The sequence below is a fragment of the Apodemus sylvaticus genome, chromosome 7, assembly GCF_947179515.1.
Source record: "Apodemus sylvaticus chromosome 7, mApoSyl1.1, whole genome shotgun sequence".
Classification (NCBI taxonomy): Eukaryota; Metazoa; Chordata; class Mammalia; order Rodentia; family Muridae; genus Apodemus; species Apodemus sylvaticus.
The window spans coordinates 116,203,975-116,231,542 of record NC_067478.1 but is presented as its reverse complement, the minus strand read 5'-3'; the positions used below and the strand labels follow the sequence as shown (position 1 = coordinate 116,231,542).

The following is a 27,568-nucleotide window of genomic DNA, read 5'->3' as shown; positions in this document are numbered from 1 at the left end:
TGTCTTAGTTTCCATCTCTTTTTCTGCCTTCCCATACATCACCAGCTTCCCTTTCAGGTAGCCTATTTGATGTAACTGTGGACAGTTACATTAAGTAAATTTTATTCATTCTTAAACTTATTCCTTAAGGGTTTGGCTGTGTGTAATCATAAAATGTTTGACTACTGAGTTGCTTTAGATATTGAATTTTCATGGATCTCAAATTCTTCAAATTTGACCATATTACTACACACAAAAAAGCTTCAATGGATGCTAGAAGACTGAAGTAATCCAATGAATTTTATAAGGTCACCAGAGACTAAGGCAGACTAACCAGAGGACACAGAAACAGTATCCAAATTAACAAAATATAAAATGAATGGGAGACATAAAAAAAGAAAGCAAAGAAATTTAAAAAATCATCAGATCCTACTATAAAAATCCATACTCAACAAAACCAGAAAATCTAGATGAAATGGATAATTTTCTAGACAGATACTAGGTACCAAAGTTAAATCAGGATCAGGTAAACTACCTAAATAGTCCCACAACCCTAAGAATAGAAGCAGTTATTACCAGTCTCCAAACCAACCAATCAGAATGGCTAAGATCAAAAAACTGAGGTGACACCACATTTTTGTGAAAATATGGTGAAAATTTGCTGGTGGGTTGCAAACTGTTACAAACACTCTGAAAAACAATCTGGAGTTTTCTCAGTTCATTGGAAATAGATGTACCTGAAGACCCAGTTATACTACTGTTGAGAAGTATGCATGAAGTATACAGTATTCAGGGGTGCATGGCCCACTATTTTTCATAGGATCTTTATTTGTAATAGCCAGAAGCTATAAACAATCCAGATGTCCCAAATCAGAAGAATAGATACAGAAAACCTGGTTCATTACAGAATGGAAATCTCAGCAAGTAAGAACAAGGACATCATGCAGACAAATGGATGGAACTAGAAAATATTACCCTGAGTGATGTATCTCAGACCCCAAAAGACATTCATGGTATGTACTCACTAATGAGTGGATATTAGGTAAAGATGTCAAAAATACTCAGGATGCAATCCACTGAACTCAAGAATTTTAACAAACCAAAGGCCCCAAGTGAGGATGCATCAATCCACGTGGGAAGGAAAAGAAAACAGAGGACAGGGGGAGGGCAAGAAGTGGGTAGAAGAGAAGATCGGGAGGTGCAGGGCAAAGGGGAAAGATGATTAGGTATTGAGGGTGCAGGAGTAAAGCCCCAAGGGTCAGCACAATGAATAAAAATATACAACCTTGGGAGGTGGGATATGAGAGAGCCTCTAGAATGTATCAGAGATGTGGTACAAAGGGAGGGACCTTAGATGAAGTGGCCAATGTTAAGGAAGTGGAACTTGTATAATTTACCTCCAGTAGAAAGACAGGACATCAAGTGGAGGGATGGGATTACCATCCCACCATAAAAACTCTCACTCAGAATAATTTCTCTCTAAAAGAACTTCAGGGACAAAAAATGAAGAAGAGACAGAGGGAAAGTATTTCAAGTGACTGGCCCAATTTGTGACTCATCTAAAGGAGATGTTCCAAGGCACTATTACTGACACTATTATGTGTTTACATACAGGAATCTAACATGGCTGCCCTACAAGAGGCCCAACAAGCAGCTTACTGAGACAGAAGGAGATACTTAAACCCATCCAATGTTCTAAAATTGAGGTTTTAAATTATGTGGTTTATTTATGGAAAGTCTGGAAGAACTAGAGGAGCAGGGTGACTCCATAGGTAGATCAGCAGTCTCAACAAACCTGTACCTCTATGATCTCTCAGATCCTGGCCCACCAATCAGGCAGCATACACTAGCTGGTCAAAGGACCCTGCAACATAGTCAGCAGAGGACTGGCAGGTCTGGCCCATATGAGAGAAGATGCACCTAAGCCTTGAGAGACTTAAGGGGCCAGGGAATGGGGAGATCTGGTGGGGTGTTGGGAGTATGGTGGTGTGGGGCCATCCTCTTGGAGATGGGGGAAGAAATTGGAATGAGAAACTGTAGGAGGGCAGAATTGGAGGGGGTAAGGATTGGACTGTAAAAAATGGTTAAAGATTAAAAAAAAGTCTTCAAACCAAAAATAGTACAAGGACAGACAGGTTTAGTGGAGAATTCTAACAGACCTTTAAGGAAGATGTAATACCAACAATCCTCAAACTATTCTACAAAATTGAAACAGTAGAAACACACCTAACTTGTTCTGTGAGCCTAGAGTTACTCTGACATCTAAGCCACACAAAGACACAACAGAGAAAGAGAACTTCAAAGAAATTTCATTAATGATTATTGATGTAAAAATATATCAGTAAAATTATCACAAACTGAGTACAAGAACACATCAAAACACATTCAAGTAGAATTCATCCAAGGGATGCAGAGATTATTCACTACAAGGCAATCCATTGATGTAATCCACCAAATAAAGAAATTCAAAGAAAAAACACACATAATCATCTCATTAGATGTTGAGAAAGCCTTTGTCCAAATACAACATTGTTTCAAATCTTGAAGAGATCAGGACGTCAAGGCATATACATATACATAATAAAAGCAATATGCTGCAAACAAATAGCCAATATTAAATTAAAATATGGTATACTTGAAGTAATCCAACTGAAATCAGTGACAAGACAATTCTGCCCACTATTTCTATCAGTTGTCAATATAGTTCTAACTAGAGCAATTAGACAACAGGAAGTGAAACGAATATGAATTGGAAAGAAAGAATTACCATATCACTATTTGTGGGTTATATGTAAGTGACTCTAAAAATTCTACCAGAGAACTGCTACAGCTGATAAACAACTTCAGCAAAGTGGCTGAATATAAAATTAACACAAATACATTGATAGCCTTCCTCTATACAACGTCTAAATGGGCTGAGAAAGATATTAGGGAAACAACATCATTCACAATAGTCACAAAAATTATAAAATATCCTGCTGTAATTTGAACCAAGTAAGTAAAATATCTGTAAGTCAAGGACATCATACATTTCCGTGCAGAAGGAAATTGAAGTAGACCTCAGATCACAGAAAAAATTCACATGATCATGGATAGGCAGGATTAACATAATAAAATGGCCATTTAACCTAAAACAATCCACAGGTTCAATGCAATCTGCATCAAAATACAACCACTCTGGAAATCAGTCTGGCGGTTCCTCAGAAAACTGGGCACCTCACTTCCAGAAGATCCTGCTATACCACTCCTGGGCATATACCCAAAAGATTCCCCAGCATGTAATAAGGATACATGTTCCACTATGTTCATAGCAGCCCTATTTATAATTTCCAGAAGTTGGAAAGAACCCAGGTATCCCTCAACAGAAGAGTGGATGCAAAAAATGTGGTATATATAGACAATGGAGTACTATTCAGCCATTAGAAACAATGAATTCATGAAATTCTTTTTTTTTTTTACTTGAGTTTTTTTTTATTCGATATAATTTATTTACATTTCAAATGATTTCCCCTTTTCTAGCCCCCCCCCACTCCCCGAAAGTCCCCTAAGCCCCCTTCTCTTCCCCTGTCCTCCCTCCCACCCCTTCCCAGTTCCCCGTTCTGGTTTTGCCAAATACTGTTTCACTGAGTCTTTCCAGAACCAGGGACCACTCCTGCTTTCTTCTTGTATCTCATTTGATGTGTGGATTATGTTTTGGGTATTCCAGTTTTCTAGGTTAATAACCACTTATTAGTGAGTGCATACCATGATTCACCTTTTGAGTCTGGGTTACCTCACTTAGTATGATGTTCTCTAGCTCCATCCATTTGCCTAAGAATTTCATGAATTCATTGTTTCTAATGGCTGAATAGTACTCCATTGTGTAGATATACCACATTTTTTGTATCCACTCTTCTGTTGAGGGATACCTGGGTTCTTTCCAGCATCTGGCAATTATATTAGGCAAATGGATGGAGCTGGAGAACATCATACTAAGTGAGGTAACCCAGACTCAAAAGATGAATCATGGTATGCACTCACTAATAAGTGGATATTAACCAAGAAAACTGGAATACCCAAAACATAATCCACACATCAAATGAGGTACAAGAAGAAAGGAGGAGTGGCCCCTTGTTCTGGAAAGACTCAGTGAAGCAGTATAGAACAAAGTCAGAACAGGGAACTGGGAAGGGTTGGGTGGGAAAACAGGGTGAGGGAAGGGGTCTGATGGAACTTTCGGGGAGTGGGGGTCCAGAAAAGAGGAAATCATTTGAAATGTAAATAAATATATCAATAAATTTAAAAAAAAAATCCCAACTCAGTTTCTAACGGAGATTGCAAAAGCAATTCTCAACTTCCTATGGAATAACACATAAGTAAGGATAGCAAAAACAATTCTCAACAATAAAAGAACTTCTGGGGAATCACCATTCCTGAACTCAAGCTTTACTAAACAGCAATTGTGATTGAAACCTTCATGGTATTAGTATAGACAAAGGCATGGCAAACAATGGAATAGAATTGAAGGCCTGAATATAAACCGACACACCTATGGACACTTGATCTTTGACAAAGAATCCAAAAGTGTACAGTAAAAAAAAAAAAAAAAGAGCATCTTCAACAACTGTTGCTAGTGTAACTGGCAGTCTGTATGTAGAATAATGTAAATAAATGTATATTTGTCACCTTGCTAATGTCCAAGTGGATCAAGCACTTCCATGTAAAATCATATACTTTTAATCTATTAGAAAGGAAAGTGGGATATAGCAATGGATGTATTGGCACAGTTGTATTTAGAGACAACCCACATTAAGGACAAGATGTGTGGGACCCCTGATAACAAGGAAAAAAACCTGCTAGTGGTACCATGTTTCAGCAAATGAGGCTCTGGTCTCTTGTGGGCCCCAGTGTGAGTACTGAGAGGCCCCAAGTCCTGGTATTTGGTGCAAGCACCTCATGATGTCATTTCTCCAACTATTTTTACTACTTATCATTCTCCTTATCTATGTACTGTTCCTTTTCCTTTTTCCTCCTTCCTTGATTAAACGGGTATTTGGTGACCTGGCAAGACCTTGTTAGAGTCCGCTTGATATTCAGGAGCTAGGTATTACTGATAATATTAAAGTGAAAGTTGTTCTTGAACTCAAGAGAAATGTAACTGTAGAGGAAGTGCTACAAATTTGGGAAAATTTCACGCAATGCAAAATTTAATATGGTGATAGATACTACATATTTGGGAAGTTTAAGATGTTACAGCTCAAGGTTGTAATGAAAATAACCAAGAGCCATGGGTAGAGATGAATAAAGCTGCAGCTACTCCCCCAGTCTTAATCTCAATTCTATGAAATAAAAACAGGACCTCTTTATTACAAGCCTGAGGATGAAATAACATACAGATATTTCTCAGAAAGTCAGCAATAGGTTCCTTGGGTTCAGTGATGATAATGACAGCTCCATAGGGATTTTCCATACAGGTTAAGTGAGAATGTTTTTGTAGACAGACATATGTCATCCTGGATGTTTGACCAGGATTTGAGATCTTATGGGAATACAGTATCCCACTCCATACTAGAAAAGGATATTGGTGAAGGAATGTACCTTTTGCTATATTTATAATATCACCTTGGAGCACATTGCCATTGGACTGTATCCCCCACCACCACCAAAAAAAAAAAGAAAGACAATTAAGTATCAAAGATTGTAGTATAAGCAGTATGCCTTCATGTTTGTCCTTTTGTGAAACGATACTGTCTGGGACATGGCTGAACGATATTGACTTTGTAACTGTAATACTGCTGCTCGACACCTCACTGAAGACTGGTGGTTGGGAGATATAAAAAAAAATCCTTGCTATAAATCTTTTATGTTTGGATTTTGTAGTTCCTTTTTTTTCTGTTCTAAGTCTGTACTATTCTTAATCACAAGAAAATGTTGGCACAGGTAAATAGAGGAGCATTTACCCACTCCACTCTAAACCTTGTAACCCAAATTTCCTGTATGATTTCAATAAAAGACTGGGACTGAGTCAAGTCTCTACAGCACTCTGAACTCTGAGTCCAGGAGCTCTCACTGTAAGGAGAGCCTGTCAGCTTATATTTGTACCTCAGTTGTGTGTTTTCTTTTTTACCTACCAGGTATCCCTAGTCAATGATGAGTCCTGACTCATGTCGAGGCTAGACCCTGACAGGCATGGGGGAAAATTTCCTGTACAGAGTACCAATGGCTCAGAATCTAAAATTAACCACTGACAAATGTGGCCTCATGGAAATGACAAGATTCTGTAAGGCAAAGGACACCGTAAACTAGAAAATTCAGCTATATACTGTTTGGGAAAACATCTTTACTAACCATACATCACATAGAGGGCTAATGTTCAAATTGTAAAAGACCTCAAGAAGTTAGACTCGAGAAAAACAAATATCACTATTAACAATGAAGCTGAACAGATAATTTTCAAAAGAGGGATATTGAAGGACTGAGAAACACATAAAGAAATGTTTAAAGTCCTTAATCATCATGGAAATACAAATCAAAATGACCTTGAGATACCTCTAGCACCAGAATGCCTAAGACAAAAACTCAAGAGAGCAGATTGCTGCTGAGGATGAGGAGAAGGAGGAACACTCTTCCATTGCTAGTTAAATTGTAAACCGGTACAACCACTCTGGAAATCAATCTGGCAGTTCCTCAGAAAATTGGAAATAGTTGTACCCAAAGACCCATCTATACAAGTCCTGGACATGTACCAAAATGATGCTCCACAATATCACAAGGACACATGATTCACTCTGTTCATAGCAGCCTTATTTGAAATAGCTAGAAGATCAAAACAATCCAGATGTCTCTCAACCAAAAAATTGATATGGGAACACGGTTCATTTACACAGTGGAATATATAGTCACCTATTAAAAATAAGGACATCATGTATTTTACAGGCAAATGGATGGAACTAGAAAATATCATCCTGAGTGAGTTACCACAAACCCAAAATGACATACATATCATGTACTCAGTGATAGGTGGATATTAGTCCAAAAGTTCAGAATACCCATGATACAACTCACAGATCATATGAAATTTAGCAATTAGGGGGTACAAAATAATCATGTAGAGGGAAGGAACTATTGGGAGCTAGGATAGAAGGGGTCCGGACCTTCTATGGGGGCAGATAGGAAAGAAGCTAGGAGGGCTAGGAGAATAAATTGAAATATGCAGAAATGTGTAGGGGATGGGGGAAACCACTAGATTGTCCCAGAAACCCTGGATGGGAGAGGCTCCCAGGTCCCAATGACGTTGACATTAGCTGAAATGCCCAATAGTCGGGAGATGGAACCTGAAGAGACCACCTCCAGTATATAGACATGGCCCACAGTGGAGAGATGGGGCCAATCATTTATCTAAATTTTTTTTAACTGAGATTTATTCCTGTCTAATGAAAATGAAAGGACAAAAATGGAGCAGAGACTGAAGGAACGACCATCCAGAGTCTGCCTCAAATTGAAATTCAAACCATGTGCAGACACTAAACCCTAATACTATTGATGTTGCCAGGGTGTAATTGCAGATATGAGTCTGGCATGGATGTACTCTGAGACACTTTACCAGCACCTGGCTAAAGATGTGGACATACTTATAGACTCCCATTGGATTAAGCCAGGATACTCTTATGGAAGATTTAACAGAAGGACTGAAGGACATAAAAAGGATTGCAACCCCATAGAAAGAACAACAGTATCAACTAACAGGAGCCCTCAGAGCTCCTTAGGATTAAGCCCCCAACCAAAAAAAAAAAAATAAAGAAAAATAAAGAAAAACCATGGACTGGTTTGTGAACTGCCCCCCCCCTTAATATGTATTATTTTTTCCTTAATGTGTATTAGAGCATTACCTTCTCTATCCTCAGTAGGAGGGGATGTGCTTGGTCTTGTGAGGGTTTGATGACATACTGAAGGGGGATGCTAGAGGGGTTATGTGGGGGAAGACCTTCTTAGAAGCAAAGGGGAGGAGAGATGTAGTAGGGCAGTCATAGCTGGGGGTGGAAGGAGAACAATATTTGAAGTGTAAATAAATAAAATAATTAATAAAAACAAGAACTATCTGGCCCTGACAAAATTGTGAAACACGTATACATGTTGTAAATACTTCTGCTCTAAGTAATACAATATATTTCATTTGTAATAGATTATAAGAGAACATTCAGGTAACTTGATTCATAGAGCAGAAACTATGCTGTCATAAATTTAATCAGAATTTGAAAGTCTGTTTAACTTTTTCATTACCATTCACAATATAAACCATGTAAATGTGCAATACATCATCAAAATAAATACATCATTTTTTTGGTTTTATTGTTTTTTACAAAATCAAGGTCATTTTTCAAGTACAAGTTATTTTATGTTTTTTTTTTAACAAAATGAACATTGTGCTTCACTATTAAATGCTCTAAAATTATGATTTGTACTGAGCAATACAGCCTTGCATTTAATATTTTGTATATTTACTTGTGGTTTTGTTAAGGAGTACTTTTGTTATTACAAATATTTTCTTCAGAAATACCAATGTGTTAAACATACTTCCCCACAAATTTCTATACATATCTCTGTTCATATTTCCATGTGATTTTTAATAAAAGTACATGGCTAATCCCTGGGTATGTGAGAAATATTACCTAATTACCCATCATCTGTGAATAAGAATATTCAACTTAATGCTCCTCAAAATCCTTTCTATATAAAAACTGAAACTTCAGAGTTTTAAGCTGAATATTATTCTCACTATTCTTAGGTTTGAGCTTGTTTTCTTGTTTACTGCATTGCTTGTTACATTATTAATTATTATGAACACATACTCTCAATCAACATTTAAGCAAAAATCAGTACAGCCATCTCAGAAATTTTGAAAGAGTAATCTTTCAACAAACTATATTTTTCAGCTCTTTTATAGCCACTTCTATGTAAAATGTATACTTTGAAGTACACCATTAGCTACCATTGATTTCCAACACTGTCACTGTGGTCCTCTTGTTTCTTGTTTTCTCCATTGAGTTGACTATGCTGTGCTTAAACTACATTCTCAGTTCTGTTTTCCTCAGACCTAGAGTGATGGGTGCAGGATACTTCCAATTCATTAACAACCTATACTATATAGATGCTATCTTTGAAACACCTTGTTACCAGGTTTTTAAAGAATCCCAGAATTTTGTTTATGTAAAACCTTTCCTTGGGTACCATCCCACATTGTGGCATCTAGTCCCAGCAGCTATTCTGCTGAGGTATAACTAAGCAGTACTTAATAGGTAAGGGGATCCACTGGCAGGAAATAGAGACTGAGACAGCCTTGATCCACTTGTTAGGGGAACCACATAAACATTAATCTTTGTTACAAATGTGTGTGTGTTCTAGGTTTAGCTCCTGCATGCTCCCTGGGTTGGTGTTCCAGGCTCTGTGAGCCCTATCATATTTTCTACTTTTTAAATTGCATCTCAGATGCACAGTGATCAGTAAAGATGAGGAATTGAGTTTTAAACCTTAAATATTAACAAGAACAAGAAGTTTCAAAATTGATAAAGCAGTATAAGATTGATATTGTAATATAGTAATTTATACAGGAGATAAAATTATAAATAACTAGGAATAATACTGATGTTTCACAAATTCTTGGATCCTGCTTCAAAGCAAAATTCTGTGTGTTTGATTATCTTAGACTTAATTGGTCTTTGTAATATTAGATCCTAAAGTGTTCTTCCTGAAAAGTCCAAACATCTCTTACTAACATATAATTACTGAGACAATCTTCATATCTGTTCTTTTAGAAATAAAATTGATTATATTGACTTTGATGTTCCTTCAGAAGGATATGACTTAGAAATTATAACTTTCAGAAATGAAAATGTTAGGTTAAAATCCTTTCTTCCTCCAGCTCTTGGGGCATCACCTGGGATTGCTATTGACGTCATCTGAGCTTAACAGAAGACACGTAAGTCATTTAATAGGTTTGATAATTGAATGTTAAATAATAAGTGAAATAATAAACAAAGGAACTGAATATAATTTCCTCAAAATAATACACACAAATAATAAATCAGCTTTGAGAATGGTTCAATGTCATTCTAACTCTCAGTGAAATCTGGATAAGTCTCATTGACACGCTACTGAGTTAAAATGGCAACATCAGTTAATAGCCAGTTAAAAATGGCATTTATTCACAGAGAAAATTGATATTTCATGAACTGAATTGAGTGCCAATAAAAAGGTATAAAGACAATATTTAATTGTTGTATATACATTTTTATCCAATTGAACCAACACTATCAACAGTGCACATAAGAAATTAATTTTAAACAATAATCAGTGTATACATGTATAAAGGAAAAATGGTATGTAGACACAGTAGAATACTATTCTACTATAAACCTAAATTATTATCATATTAGGTAAAATTAATTAAACTAGACATTATTTTGTTAAGTGAAAATATTTAGGTATGGAATGAAAAATACAATATTATCTTATGAATATTGGAAAGGCAAAGATAATTTCCCAGGAGATAATATGATGCTAATTATGACAAATTTGGAAAGACATATGACAGACAAAGAAAGAATGGACAGATGTACAGTATATCTGGATAGATGAACTAATGTCAAATGCACTATGTTTGAAAAGTAAGAAAAACATAAATTCAAGTGAGTTTCATTCAGTGATATCGATTGTTATTAATGGTAAATATTGAAAATAGCACTTTGTCTAATTGCCATGATCTGATCATTAAATATTTTACATATGTTGAAATGTTTTCTTGCAATTCCCAAACATTTATAAATCTAATTGTATGTATTAATATAAAAATATCAGTAAGATTAACATTCCATCTATGTGTTATATACATGTATATATGCATATTAATATATTAATTCATATATGCATATATACAAATACACATGTATGGTTCACTTTTATATAACATACAGACACAGACAAAGAGTCATATACTTTGTCCCTGGTTTTATAACAGAGAAGGGATCAATAATAGAATTGAGACAATTTCTCCACAATAAGTAACCATAAAAATGAAATAAATACAATTTGACATTATGTCATGCACTGAATTTATAAGGATTAGTAAAGGAATGGTCAGACATTTGGAAATTCCAAGAATCTTCTCAGAGTGATTTAATTATAGGATCTAGCCAAAGAAGATAACATATTTATTAAAGGGAAGTCATTATACCTATGACTTTCTTCAAGGCATCCTTCATATCCTTGTTCCTCAAGCTGTAAATGAAGGGGTTCATCATCTGAGTCACCACAGTATACATTACTGATGCCAGTGCAGTCTTCCTGGGAGAGTCAGTTACTGATGAGCTGATGCACACACTTAAACCTGTCCCATAGAATAAAGAAATGACTGATAGATGAGACCCACAGGTAGAAAAGGCTTTATATCTTCCTTGCACAGATGGTATTTTCAAAACAGTGGAGACAATTTCAATGTAAGAGAAAACGATTCCAGAAAAAGTAATGCCACCAAATGTTAAACCTGCAATATATATCATTATAATGTTAATGGATGTGTCAGAACAGGCTATCTTAATGATGTGTGTAATTTCACAAAAGAAGTGAGGAATTTCCAAGGTTTTGCAGAAGGACAGCCACAGCATCATGAGACTGAGAAGCAATGCATTGACAGTGCTACTGAGCAGAGAGAATAGGATGATTAGACGACACAGATACCAATTCATGATGACTGTGTACCGTAAGGGGTAGCAAATTGCCACATAGCGATCATATGCCATTGCTGCAAGAAGGCAGCATTCCAGGCTAAGAAAAAGCATGGCAAAGCAAGCTTGAGTGAGGCATCCTGCAAAAGTTATGCTTAGATTCTGTTCTTGGATGTTCACAAGCATCTTTGGTATTGTTGTGCTACTTGTGCAGATATCAGTCAAGGAGAGGTTGGAGATAAAGAAGTACATGGGAGTATGAAGATGGGAATCTGATTTGATGGCCAATATTATGAACATGTTTCCAATCACTGTTACCAGGTATATAAAGAGAAAGATTCCGAACATGACAGGCTGCAATTTAGGGTCACTTGAAAGGCCCAGAAGGAGAAAGTCAGAAACACTTGTTTGGTTTATGAATCCCATGAATTTCCGATACTGAAAAAAGAATGGGGGTAATTTTACAGAAAGAAAATGTCCATCAGTTTAAAATTCAAAACATGCTTCATGAAGTAAACATCTCTTCTCCTCCTTGCTTTTTCACCTCCATTTTCCAACTATGTGTGTCTTTTCCCACTTGTTTATTTTACCTTCTATATTTGTGCTGTTTTCTATCTCTTAAATTTTCTCTCGTCTACCCATGCAATATATTATTTGATTGCTTTTGTTTACTACGTATCTTCTATTGTACTACTTTATATTGATGATAAGAACAACATGGTATATTCTATGTAGATATTTCACTGAAAATAAAATTACAAAAGTATAACCAATGGGAAACCTCAAAGAAAATTACACTCAGTAAAAACTAACAGAATCGGTATAAAATCAGATTTCTCATTAAACACATCTGAGTTCAATGGTCTTTATTTGTAATAAAAATATTATACATGGGATTCTCTGTGCTGATTCAGTGTCTACATTAATAATAAAGCAGAACACCATGAATCGTCCTGGTTATATATTAATAATGAGTCATAAAAGAACAATTACTGATTTAAAATAGATCATGATACCTAAGATGCATTTAACTTTTTCATTGTGGTTTACTTTTGCATTTGGCATGCCAGACTATACATTCTATTTGTCCTCTTTGTGCCCTTATCTCCTAACCACTAAATGAATAATATTAAAATCCAGATATCCATACAAATCATTAAGTCAAAACCGTTCAGAGTGCTAGGATGCCATCATGATTGAACAGCACCAATTCTTTCCATAATGTAAAACACACTTCACAAGAAACAAATCTTAGAACCTTCCTGTTATACAGTAATGAAGTGATGATGAATGAAATCAGAGGTAGCTGTGCTGGCTACTTACCTGAGAAAGACTGTTGTATGGAGATCTCAGCTTGATATTAACAGTCTCTGTAGTCCCCAGGGTTTTACCAACAAAGTGTATCCACTAGCCAGACTTTTACTATAATGTGATTACAGGGAAGCACAAATCCTTAAGGAGAAAACCTGCCTGATGAAAAATTTGATTTAGCTAGAGCCCATCCATGTTCTTTTGTTCTGTGACTTTTGTGCTCATTTTTTCTTTATTGATATATTGTTTTTATTTACATTTCAAATGATTTCCCCTTTTCTGGGTCCTCACTCCCATAAGCCCGCTTCCCTCCCCCTGTTCCTTCATCTACCCCTTCCCACTTCTCTGTTCTGGTATTCCCCAATACTGTTGCATTGAGTCTTTCCAGAACCAGGGGCCACTCCTCCATTCTTTTTGGACATCATTTAATATGTGGATTATGTCTTGGGTATTCAAAGTTTCTAGGCTAATATCCACTTATCAGTGAGTGCATACCATGATTGATCTTTTGAGACTGTGTTACCTCACTTATTATGGTGTTCTCCAGCTCCAACCATTTGTCTAATAATTTTATGAATTCATTGTTTCTAATGGCTGAATAGTACCCCATTATGTAAATATACCACATTTTTTGTATCCATTCCTCCATTGAAGGACACCTGGATTCTCTTCAGTGTCTCCTAGTTTAATTTTTATAGCTTCCTTAACAATATGAAAACTTTGAACAATGTGTTTTAGCTAATAAATGTAAAAATTTATACATATTTAATGGAATGAATTCCAGACATGTAACTTTGATCACATTATCATTGAGTGTGAATGGAACAACTGGGTTAACTATTACCTAGTATTTTACATGACTCAGAAAATTATTTTTTAAATTTTATTTTTCATTTGATAACAATATAAATTACATACTTAGATAAAAATTGATAATTCATTTTTGGTATTTATGTGTGGAGATATATTTAACATAAATAAGATGTGCACACACATGTATATACACACACACACATGTATTCACACATACACACACACACACACACACACATATATATATATATATATATATATATATATATATACCTATACATACATATGTATTTATGTAAATGTAGGAAATGTACAAATTTGAATTCATTCATCTGGTTTTGAAGAAACATTTTATTATCAAGAAAGAATGCAAGAATGTAATTCATTGCTTTAAATAAAAATGAAGTTATAAAATATAACAGTCTGAAGAGATAAATTCAGGTTTTAGAAAATCAAGAGTAAAGCCATCTTTAAGTCAGTGAAGTGTTTGGTGAATGCCAGAAATGACAGGCAGTGCCTAATTATGTGGAGAAATGAAGTGGACATTTATGTAGAGCCATCAGGCCTTGGCCTATGTGGTCCCTTACTTTATGAATTTCTCTCTTCCATTGATTAAAGGACTGATAGGAGACTGTCAGAAAGAAAATATATCTCATGGATCCAGTAGGGCTGTTGCAAGTCCCTGGGTCATTGAGTTAGCCCTGGCATTGCTTGAGGGCCCTAAGTCCATGGAAGACTAATGTCCTTGGTAGTGTGTTATAGCTACTTCTACTGGGAGAGGGAGGACCTCCAAGAGCCTTGATATTAGGCAAGGTTTCCATTGACAATGGAAGCACTGTTAGTGGTAATGAAGCCTTTTTCCCCATAAGACACAATGGATATGAGCTATTGAGAGATCATGTTTTGAGTGAGTATCAATGTTGACCCTGTGTCTTACAGCTATTTGGAGTGCCCTGAGTGAGAGCAATCAATTGTGACTTTTCTGACATAGTCACCATCAGTAAGCAGATGGCCTCTACAGCCTCAGTAAAGGTGATCACTGCATAGGCTGTCTAGCAGTTTCCTGATCTAACATTTTTTATTTTATTTAATATTTTTATTTCACTCCAGATATTATCCTTCTCCTGTTTAAATACCTCTTCCCCACACCTCTGCCTCCACTAGGATGTCCCCAAACCCCTGCCCCCCAACTTCCCACTCTAACAGACCTCTAAACTCCCTGGGGCATCCACACTATTGACAGTTAGGTGCATCTTCTCTGATTGATCCCCGTCCCAGCAGTCCTCTACTGTATATGTAAGGGGCCTCATATCATCTGGTTTATGCTGCCTGGTTGGTGGTCCCGTTTCTGTGAGACTTGAAGTCCAGGTTAGTTGAGATTGCTTGTCCTGCTACAGGGCTGCACCCCTCCTCAGACTCCTCCAGCATTACCTTAATTCAACTACAGTGGTCAGGTGGTTCTGTCCATTGGTTGGGTGTAAATATCTGCATCTGACTCTTACAGCTGCTTGTTGGGTTTTTCGGAGGGTTGTCATGACAGATCCATTTTTTTTTTTGTATGAATTCCATATACTCAGTAATACTGTCAGGCCTTGGGACCTCTTCTTGAGCTGGATCCAACTTTGGGCCTGTAGCTTGACCACCCTTTCCATGGACTCCTCTCCATTTCATTCCCTGAAGTTCTCTCAGAATGGAACAATTTTCGGTCAGAGTTTTGACTGTGGAATAGTAAGCCTCTCTCTCATTTGATGCCCTGCCATTCTCCTGGAGGTGGAATCTATAACTTCCATCTCCTCACTGTAGGGAATTTCATCTAAGGTGGTATCCTTTGAATCCTGATAGTCTCTAAGCTCCCAGGTCTCTGGTACGTTCTGGAGGGTCCACCCACCTCCTACTTTCTGAGGTTGCCTGTTTCCATTCTTTCTGATGGCCCTCAGAGATTCAGTCTTTCCCCCACCACTCAATATCTGATCACATTTCCCTTTGTAACTCCTGCCACATTTCTTACACAGTTCCTTCCATCCTTCTCCTTTGTGATTGCTTTCTTTTCATTCTAACTTGGATTGAGGTGTCTTCACTTGGGCCCTTCAGCTTCATGATGTTTTTGATTTCTATGGATTATGCATTGGGTATTCTGTACATGTTTTGATAATATCCATGTATTAATGAGTATATACAAGGCATGATTTTTTGGGTCTGACTTACCTCACTCAGGATGATATTTTCTATTTATATCCACTTTCCTGCAAAACTCAGGATGTCCTTGTTATTAATTCTGAGTAGTATTCCCTTGTATAAATGAACCACAGTTTATGTATCCATTCTTCCATTCTTTCTGTTGTAGGACATCTGGGTTGTTTTCAGCTTCTGGCTATCACAAATGAGACCACTATGAACATAGAGGAACATGTGCTTCTGAGGCTGGTTTTGGGTGTATTTCCAATGTATTGTTGGGTCTTCAGGTAGATTTGTTTTCTGGGGAACCTCCAGATTGATTTCCAGAGTGATTGTACCAATTTGCAATCCCACCAGCAAGGGTTGAGTGGTCCTCTTTCACCACATTCTTGGCAACATGTGCTGTCACCTGAGGATTTTATCATAGCTATTCTGATTGGTGTAAGGTGGAATCTCAGGGTCGTTTTGATATGCATTTCTCTGATCACTAAGGACTTTGAACATTTCTTTATCTGCTCCTCAGCCATTCAAGAGTCCTCTGTTCTGAATTCTCTATTTAGTTCTGTATTTGTTTAGTTTTTTTTTCTTTTTACTTTTCTTTTTCCAAGATAGGGTTTCTCTGTATAGCCCTGGCTGTCCTGGAACTCACTCTGTAGATTAGGCTGGCCTTGAACTCAGAAATCTGCCTGTCTCTGCCTCCCAGAGTGCTGGGATTACAGGTGTGTGCCACCACAACTGACTCTCTCTTTAGTTCTATACTCCATGTTTGTGTGTGTGTGTGTGTGTGTGTGTGTGTGTGTGTGTGTGAGTGTGTGTGTGGTTAGCTTCTTGAGTTCTTTCTATATTTTGTAAATTATCCCTCTATCAGATGTGGGGTTAATGAAGATTTTTTCCCAATCAGTAGATTGCCAATTTGTCCTGTTGTTTTACAAAAGCTTTCCAGTTTCAAGACATCCCATTTATCAATTCTTCATCTTAAAGCCTGAGCCACTGGAATTCTGAATTGGAAATTTCCCCTGTACATATCTCTTTCCTACTTTCTCTTCTATTAAATTCAGTGTATCTGGTTTTATGTTGAGGTTCTTGATCCTCTTAGTCTTGAGCTTTGTCCAAGGTAACAAATATGGGTCTATTTTCATTTCTCTACATACAGACAACCAGTTAGACCAGCACCATGTATTGAAGATTCTGTCTTATTTCTTCTAATTTTGGCTTTTTCATCAAAAATGGAGTGTGTGGTTTTATTTCTGGATCTTCAATTCTATTCCATTGACGATCATGTCTATCTGTATACCAATACCATGCAGTTTTTCCCCCCTATGGCTCTGTAGTAGATCTTGAGGTCAGGGATTGTGACTCCCCCACCAGTTCCTTTATTGTTAAGAATTGGTTTGCTATTTTTTTTTTCGTTTTTTGCCTTTCCGGATGAATTTGAGAATTTTTCTTTCCATGTCTTTGAATAATTATGTTGGGATTTTGATGGGAATTGCATTGAATCTGTAGATTGCTTTTGGTAGGATGGCCATTTTTACTATGTTAATTCTACCAATCTATGAGCATGGGAAATCTCTACATTTTCTGAGATCTTCGATTTCTTTCTTGAGAGACTCTTTAACATGTTTGGTTAGAGTAACCCCCAAGATATTTTATATTATTTGTGGCTATTGTGAAGGGAGTTGTTTCCCTAATTTCTTGCTCAACTTATTAATCATTTATATAAAGGAAGGCTACTGATTTATTTAAGTTAATTTTAAATATGGCCATTTTGCTGATGTGTATCAGCTGGAGAAGTTTTATGATAAAATTTTTGGGGTTGCTTATGTATACTGTCTTATCATCTACAAATAGTGATACTTTTATGTCTTCTTTGCCAATCTGTATTTCCTTGATCTCTTTTTGTTGCTTTATTGTTCTAACTAGCACTTTGAGTACTATATTGAATAGGTATGTAAAGAGTAGACATCCTTGTCTTGACCCTGATTTTAGTGGGATTGCTTCAAGTGTCTCTCTATTTAATTTAATATTGACTGCTTTTGCAATAAATTGCTTTTATTATGTTTAGTTATGGGCCTTGAATTCCTGATCTCCAATACTTTTTACATGAAGGGGTGTTGTACTTTGTCAAATGCTTTTTTCCAGCATTGTAGGAGATGATCATGTGAATTTTTTTATCTGAGTTTGTTTATATAGTGGAATACATTAATAGATTTTCTTATATTGAGCCAACCTGGCTTTCCTAGGATGGAACCTACTTCCTTGTGGTGAATGATGTTTTTTTTGAGTTCTTGGATTATGTTTGCAAGAATTTTATTTAGTAGTTTTGCACCAATATTCATAAATAAAATTGGTCTGACGTTCTCTCATTTTGTTGTGTCCTTTCATGGCTTACGTATCAGAGTAACTGTGACTTCATAGAGCGAACTAGGTCATGTTCCTTCTGTTTCTATTTTATGGAATAGTTTGAGGAATATCGGCATTATGTCTTCTGTGAAGGTCTAGAAGAATTCTGCACTAAAGACCTTTTTAGTTTGGGAGGTTTTTAATGACTTCTACTTCCTTATGGGTCTCTTTAGATAGTTTATCTGTTCAGGATTTACGTTTGGTATGTGGTATCTGCCTAGAAAAATGATCCATTTCACCTAGATTATCCTGGTTTTTGAGTATAGATTTTTGTAGTAGGGACTTATGATTTTTTTTTTACTTTCCTCTGTTTTCTTTGTTATGATTCATTTTCATTTCTGAATTTGCTTATTTGGATACTGCCTCTATGCCTTTTAGCTAGTTTGTCTAGTGGTTTATCTAGCATGTTAATTCTCTAAAAGGACCAGCTTTTGGTTTTGTTAATTCTTTGTATTGTTCTCTTTGTTTTTATTTCATTGATTTCAGCCATGAGTCTATTTCCTGAATTCTATTCCTCTCGGGTATGTTTGCTACTTTTTGTTCTAGAGCTCTCAGGTGTGCTGTTAAGTGGCTAGTTTAAGATGCCTCCAGTTTCTTTATCAGGGCACTTAGTGCTATAAATTTTTCTCTTAACAGTCCCTTTGTTGTGTCCTATAAGTTTGGGTATGCTTTGTCAACATTTTCATTGAATTCCAGGAAGTATTTATTCATCTTATATTGGTTAAGGGTTGTTTTGTGACCAATTACATGGTCAGTTCTGTAGAAAGTACTAGTATGAAATGTGTGGTAGATACCTGTTAAATCAATTTGGTTCATAACCTCTATTAGTTTCACTATGCCTCTGTTTAGTTTTGGTTTCAAGGACCTGTACATCACTAAGGGTGGGGTCGTGAAAATCAACAAGATAGATAAACTCTTAGCCAGACTAAGCAAATGGCACAGAGAGAGTATCCAAATTAACAAAATTAGATATGAAAAGGGGGATATAACAACAGAAACTGAGGGAATTCAAAAAACTCATCAGATCCTACCTCAAAAGCCTATACTCAACACAACTGGTGAATCTGGAAGAAATGGAAAATTTCCTAGACAGATACCAAATACCAAAATTAAATCAGGACCAAATAGATCATCTAAACAGACCCATAACCCCTAAAAAAATAGAAGGGGTCATAGAAAATCTTCCCACCAAAAAAAGCACAGAACCAGAAGGTTTCAGTGCTGAATTCTATCAGACCTTCAAAGAATACCTAACACCAATACTCTTCAAACTATTCCACAAAATAGAAACAGAAGGAAGATTACTTTATTATTTCTATGTCCACTTTTAGGTCTTTTACTGCTTTATTCAATTCCTTCACCTATTTCATTGTGTTTTCCCCTATTACTTTAAGGGATTTATTCATTCCCACTTTAAGGGCTTCTACCTGTTTACCCATGTTTTCCTGTATTTCTTTCAGTGAGTTATTTATATCCTGCTCAAAGGACTCTATTATCTTCATGAGATAAGGTTTTAGGTCAGCCTTCTGATTATCAAGCATGTTTTTATATTCTGGACTTGCTGTGGCAAGAGAACTGGGTTCTGATGATGCCCATATGTATTAGCTTTCTTTCCTTATTATCTTGTGCTTGCCTCTCACCATCTGGTTGTCCCTGGTATTGCTGGTCTGGGTGATTCTGCCTGTTGTCTGCCACTTTTGTCTCTGGGTTGCTTCAGGTCTCCTGGTAGGCCTGCATCTCTGGCTATAGCAGACCTCCTGTAGGGTCTACCAAATGTGGGATCTTCAGAGGGCCAGAGAAGCTACTGATCTGTTGCTTTGACTCCAGCAAATCTTATGGGAGGCCTTCAGACTTTTTGCTATTAAGAGAAGTTGTCAATCTCTTGTCCTGTGTGAAGGTTTTTCTTCAGGGGATCCTATTGTCTAAGGTTTCTGTTTCACTGTGTGTAGCACAACTCCATAGAGACTTTCAGTCTGTTGGGTCAATTGCCCCGAATATTGCAGAACTCCAGGGATGTCTTCAGACAGTGGTGTTGGTTGCCTTGTTGCCTTGTGTGCAGAGGAACTCCTGGAATGCCTTCAAGTTGTGATGTCTTCAGGGGAACAGACAAGCTGTTGACCAATTTCTTAGTTCTCCTGTGTTCAGTTTATCAACTGCGATGCCTTCAGGCTATGCTGTTATTTGCCCTGTGTGCTGTGGATCTTCTGGCATGCCAGTTGCACTGTATACAGCAGATCACCTGGGCTGCCTCAGGCTGTGGTGTCAGTTTCTGAGTGCAGTGGATCTCCTGGGATCCCTCAGGTGTCTTCCGGGGAGCAGACTAGCTTGTAATCTTCCCTGGCCAAAAGGAACAGCAAGAATGGGTTTCCTGATCTTTTTATGTATGGGATCTCACCTACTAAGAGGGTAGGATAAGATTTTGTGACTACTTGGTCTGAAAGCCTAGGTCCAGATGAACAAGGGGCCTTTACTAACTCTGGTCATGATCATGTCAATTCTCAACAACGTATGAACAAACAAAAAACCTAGGATAGCTAAAACAATCTCATAAAATAAAATAAAGAAACTTCTAGGTTTATCACCATCATTGATTTACAGCTGTACTATGAAGCAATAGTAATATAATGTGCCCGACATTTGTGGAAAAACAGACAAGCAGATTAGACAAGTAGGTGAGCTTCCAATACAGTGGGGGGCGGGGTTGAAGACTGATGTGGGCACTTCCTCTAGCCAGGGGGAACTTATAGTAGAGCAAGTGGGACATCAATCAACCCATATATCCTTCAACCAAAAATTCGTCCTGCCTACAGGATGCACAGAGTTAATGAAGGAACAGAGATTGACTGAATGACCAAACAATGAATTTTCCACGTTGTAACATATCCCATCTATTCATATCACTATTAATGATATTCTATGCTTGCAGGCAAGAACTTTGCATGATTGTATTTTGGGAGACTTTAAACAATAATATATGGAAAGAGATGTAGAGACCTATAAGCAAACATCAAGTAGTGTCTTTTGAGTGTTGCAGAAGAGTGGGGGATAAAATTGTGGGAACTGAAGGGGTCAAATAGATCAAGAGACCTACTGAGTCAACTGACATGGATCCAATTAATGTGTACAGACTGAACTATGAACCAAAATGAATACAGGAGATGGACCTAGGTCCTTTATACATCTGTATCAGTTGTGCAACTTTGTCTTCATGTTGGTTCTCTATCAATTGGAATGGAAGCTGTCTCTGACTAAGTTGCCTAACCGTTGACATCATTCCCATAACTAGACTACCTATTTGTGCCTCAATATGAGAGGATGCACTTAGGCTACTCTGACTGGATATTCTAGGGTGGGGTGATACCAACAGGTTGTTCTTCCTCTGAGGGAAGGGCAGAAGCAATGTGGGGAGGTACTTTATGGTTGTATCTAGGAGGAGAGTAGGGAGTGGAGCTTTAATCTAAATGGAAAGTAAATAAAAAGTACTTAATAAGTGTCTATAGTATGGTACATATATTTCAATTTCCAAAACTGCAAAATGAAACACATCCATTTGTTTACTTTCATTTCCTTTGGGGTTATTTCCTGTATTTAGAGGAGTTTTGTTATATAATGAAGAAGGAGTGGGACATTGCCTCATAACTTCCTTATCTTGTTGCCAAGTGAGAGAAAATTCATTCTTTAAACATTTATGATTAACGTGATGTTTTGAAGAAATTTTGTACCTTCTAGCACATTTCCTGTCAATAACGGATCCATTTCATTATGAATTTGTACTATGGAACCTTGTGCAACCATACAATTTCTTATATTGTTATATTCAACAGATAATTTCTATTGTTATATTCAACAGATAATTTCTATTTCTCATCACTTACTGTAATCAAAGAAACATAGAGGTTAATTTAGAACCATCTGAATATATTCAGCATTTCCTTTATACAAAACTACTTTTCTGCACATTGAAAATCAGTTAATATGTTAAGAGATACTTGAAATTATGATAACAGTACATAATCAATGGTACTCAGGACAGGAAATCAAACATGAACTTGGAGATCATGAAGGAATAGTATTACTATCTTGTGCAGACTGATTTCTTATTCCAGATGTTCAGGGATGACACTTTCAATAGCAAATCATTATTCAAGAAAATACTCGATGATCTTTTTCCTACTAGACAATCTAATGGAGACATTTTCTCGATTGAAGTATCCTTTTTCAGTTTGGATCCTTTCAGACTATATTTGATTAAGAAAAGAAGAAAGAGCAAAATAAAGGAGTAAAAGGAAGGAAGGAAGGAAGGAAGGAAGGAAGGAAGGAAGGAAGGAAGGAAGGAAGGAAGAAATAAAGAAAAAACAAATAAGAAACAAAGAAAGAACAAAAAAATATTTTCTCAAAGAATCAGCTTCTAGATTTATTGATTCTTTCTATAGCTCTTTTGGTTTCAACTTGGTTGATTTCAGCCCCGAGTTTGATGATTTCCTGACATCTACTCCTCCTGGGTGTATTTGCTCCTTTTTATTCTAGAGCTTTCAGAACAAAATGCTGCTAGTGTGCTTTAAAAAATGTGTGATGTTAAGCTGCTAGTGTATGCTTTTTCCAGTTTATTTTTGGAGACACCTGGAGGTATGTGTTTTTCTCTTAGCACTGCTTTTATTGAGTCCCAAAAGTTTAGATATGTTGTAACTTCATTTTCATTAAATTCTGAAAAGCCTTTAATTTCTTTATTTCTTTCTTGACAAAGTTATCATTGACTAGAGCATTGTTTAGCCTCCATGTGTATTTTGACTTTCTGTTGTTTCTGTTGATATTGAAGACCAGCTTTTATCCACAGTGATCTGATAGGATCATGGGATTATTTCATTCTACTAGTATCAGTTATGACATTTTTTGACTGATTGTATGGTCAGTTATGGAGAAGATTCCATGAGGTGCTGAGAAGGTATATTCATTTTTTTTTTAGGATGAAACGTTCTATAGATATCTGTTAAAACCATTCAGCCCATCACTTCTGTTAGTTTTATTGTGTCTCTGAGTCTCTGTTTAGATTCTGTTTCCATGATCTGTCCACAGATGAAAGTGGGACCTTGAAGTCTCCTCCTATTGAGGTATAATGTGTGCTTCGACCTTTAGTAAAGTTTCTTTTATGAATGTGAGTGCCCTTGCATTTGGAGCTTAGATGTATAGAATTGAGAATTCTTCTTGGTAGATTTTTGCTTTGATGAGTATGGAGTGCTCTTCCATGTCTTTTTTTTTGATGACTTTTGGTTGAAAGTCAATTTTATTCGATATTAGAATGGGTACTCTGGCTTGTTTCTTGGGACCATTTGCTTGGAAAATTGTTTTCTAGTCTTTTACTCTGAGGTAGTGCCTGTATACAATCTGTTAATCTATGTCTTTTTATTAGATAATTATGGCAATTTATGCTAATAAATATTAAGGAATAGTCATTGCTGCTTTCTGCTATTTTGTTGTTAGGGGTGGAATTATGATTGTTTTGCTATATTCTTTTAGGTTTGTTGAAAAAATTATTTTCTTGCTTTTTTAGGGTATAGTTTTCCCCCTGTGTTGGATGTTTCCATCTATTTTCCTTTGTAGGACTGGATATATGGAAGGATATTGTGCAAATTTGTTTTTGTCATTAAATAACTTGGCTTCTTCATCTATGATAACTGAGAATTTTGCTAGTTGTAGTAGCCTGGGCTGGCATTTGTGTTCTCTTAAGATATGTATTACATCTCTCTGGGATCTTCCAATTTTCATAGTCTCTGGCGAGAAGTCTGATGCAATTCTGATAGGTCTGCCTTTATATGTTACTTGACCTTTTCCCCTTACTGCTTTTTAATATCCTTTCTTTCCTTTGTGCAATTGATGTTTTGATTATTATGTGACAGGAGAAATTTCTTCTCAGGTCCTGTCTATTTGGAGTTCTGTAGGATTCTTGTATGTTTATGGGGATCTCATTTTTTAGGTTAAGGAAGTTTTGTTCTATAATTTTATTGAAGATATTTACTGGCCTTTCATGTTGAGGATCTTCACTCTCTTCTATATCTATTATCCTCAGGTTTGATCTTCTTGTTGTGTCCTGTATTTTCCTGGTTGTTTTGGGTAAGAAGCTTTTTTTATTTTTCATTTTCTTTGTTGCTTCAATGTTTTCTATGCTAGCTTCTGTACCAGAGATTCTCTCTTAAATGGCTTTTATTCTGTTGGTGATGCACACATCTATGATTCTTGAGCTCTTTCATATTTTTTCCTTCTCCAGGGTTCTCTTACTTTGTGATTTCTTTATTGATTTTAATTCCATTTTTAGATTTTGGATGGTTTTGTCCAATTCCTTCACCAGGTTGGTTACGTTTTCCTGTAATAGTGGAGGGGGGGGATTTTTGTTTTTCCTCCTTAATGGTTTCTACCTATTTCCTGTATTTTTTTATTCGATATATTTTTTATTTACATTTCAAATGATTTCCCCTTTTCTAGCCTCCCCCCAGTCCCCGAAAGTCCCATAAGCCCCCTTTTCTCCCCCTGTCCTCCCACCCACCCCTTCCCATCTATGGTGAATGAGAGTTTTGCTGGATATAGTAGTCTTGGCTGACATTTGTGTTCTCTTAGAGTCTGCATGAGATCTTCCCAGGATCTTCTAGCTTTCATTGTCTCTGGTGAGAAGTCTGGTGTGATTCTGATAGGTCTTCCTTTATATGTTACTTGGCCCTTTTCTCTTACTGCCTTTAATATTCTTTCTTTGTTTAGTGAATTTGGGGTTTTGATTATTATGTGACGGGAGGTATTTCTGCTCAGGTCCAGTCTGTTGGAGTTCTGTAGGCTTCTTGTATATTCATAGGCATCTCTTTCGTTAAGTTAGGAAAGTTTTCTTCAATAATTTTGTTGAAGATATTTGCTGGCCCTTTCTGTTGTAAATCTTCACTCTCATCTCTACCTATAATCCTTAGGTTTGGTCTTCTCATTGTATTCTGGATTTCCTGGATGTTCTGGGATACAAACTTTTTGCATTTTGCATTTTCTTTGACAGTTGAGTCAATGGTTTCTAGGGAATCTTCAGCATCTGAGATTCTTTCTTCCATCTCTTGTATTCTGTTGTTTATATTTGCATTTATGGCCCCTGATTTCTTCTCAAGGTTTTCTATCTCCAAAGTTGTCTCCCTTTGTGATTTCTTAGTTGTTTCTACTTCTGTTTTCAGATCCAGGATGATTTTGCTTAGTTCCATCATTTGTTTGCTTGTGTTTTCCTGTAATTCTTTAAGAGATTTTTGTGTTTCCTCTTTCATGACTTCTGCCTGTTGACTCAAGTTCTCCTGCATTTCTTTAAGTTTTTTTTTGCCTTTCTTCCTTAATGGCTTCTATCTCTTTGGCCTTATTCTCCTGCATTTCTTTAAGAGATTTGTGTGTTTCCATTATACAGTTTTCTAGATTATTCATGTTCCCCTGTATTTCTTTAAGAGATTCATTCATGTCCTTTTTGTGTTCTTCTAGCAGTATCATGAACAGTGATTTTAAATCCAAATCTTGTTTCTCTGGTGTGTTGGCATAACCAGGACTTGCTGATGTTGGAGAGTTTGGTTCAGATGCTGCCATATTGCCTAGATTTCTGTTAGTAGCGTTCCTGCATTTGCCCTTTGCCATCTTGTTCTCTGGAGCTAGTTGGTCTTGTCTCTGCCTGGTGTTCTAGGGCTATTTCTGCAACACTGGATGGCAGGGTTTCCCCTGTTGCAGATTGCTGATGTGCTGTCCTCCTCTTGGGTGCTTTTGCAGCCCTAGTGTGTTTTGCCTCAGATTGTGACTGTGAACCAGATGGTTCCTGTTTGCTCCTTCAGGGAGTGCTGAGGGGTATATGCTGCGGGGACCTTTTCTGCATGCTGATCACTCTGCTGGCCAGCGGAACTCCCAACCGGGTTGGTGCACACAAGGCTAGCCTTGCTGCTCAGGCCCTGAGTCTAGGCAAAAGCCTGGCAGGCCAATGTCTGAGCAATGTTCCCCTCAGCTGTAAGTGTTAATTAGGTCCGTCAGGTGGCCAGGATGGCGGCATGAGCGCGCTCCCTGAGAGTGCTGGAAGAGTCTGCTGGGCTTACAACCTCCTGGCCGGGTCGGCACACAGATGGCCCACCGAGCAGCCCAGGGCCTGGGGGCAGTCCAGGGCCTGACCGTCTTAGACCCCAGCTATGTCAGTCTCAGGCTAGCCTGTTAGCTGGTTTTGCCTGCTAGGACTCTCTGGCTTCCTGTAGGCAAAATGGCGGCAGTGATCGCACGAGCCTGCTGGCCTGGGCTAACAACCTCCTGGCCGGGTCGGCACACAGATGGCCCACAGAGCAGCCCAGGGCCTGGGGGCAGTCCAGGGCCTGACCATCTGAGACCCCTGCTATGTCTGCCTCGGGATATGCCTGTTAGCTGGTTTGGTTTTGCCTGCTAGGACTCTCTGGCTTCCCGTAGGCAAAATGGCGGGGGCGCGTGCGCAGGCCCGGGCAAACAACCTCCTGACCGGGTTTGCACACTGGTGGCTCCCCGACCAGCTCAGTGCCTGGATGCAGGCCAACGCCCACTGGGCTTAGACCCCTGCGATGTTGGTCTCGGGTTGTATTTGCGTACCTTAGTCTGTCTGATTTCTCTGGCATCTGAGAACCAATATGGAGGCCTTGTAACTGACTGGCAGGAGGCAGAGTTCTGATGGGGATTCTGTGTGGTGAAAGGCGCTGTAAATCCTCCGCTGCTTGCAGCCCGGCTGGCCAGCGATGGCCAGTGGTCGTGGGTCCAGTGTCTGCCTGGACCCTGTCAGCTTGGTTCTACTGCTGATAGCCCTTCCTCTGGACCAGCCGCTGCTGCTGTTGCTGCTGCCGCCACTGCTCAATCGATCTCTATTTCTTGTATTTCTTTAAGTGAGTTATTTATGTCTACTATCATCATCATCATGAGAGGTGACTTCAGTCAGAGACTTAGTTTTCTGCTTTGTTGTGATATACAGGGTTTACTGTGGTGGGAAAATTGGTTTCTGATGATCCTTGTTTTCCATTGCTTATGTTCTTGCCCTTGCCTCCTGCCATTTGCATATGTTTGGTATTAGCTGGTCTTGCTATCTCTGACTGTGGCTTGTACCTCCTGCAAGCCTGTATGGCAGTATTTCCAGGAGATGAGTTCTCTTTGGGATGAATTTGGGTATGGAAAGCTGTTGCACATGTTTAGCT

The 27,568-nt window shown here is 37.6% G+C and overlaps 1 protein-coding gene across 1 annotated transcript; it reads right to left on the bottom strand.

The window, feature by feature from the left end:
- Positions 1 to 11,168: 11,168 nt before the first annotated feature.
- LOC127690171 (olfactory receptor 7G2-like) lies at positions 11,169 to 12,104 on the bottom strand. Its single transcript, XM_052189719.1, has one exon. It carries the CDS (start codon positions 12,102 to 12,104, stop codon positions 11,169 to 11,171), a length of 936 nt encoding a protein of 311 aa, XP_052045679.1.
- Between the last annotated feature and the right edge of the window lie 15,464 nt (positions 12,105 to 27,568).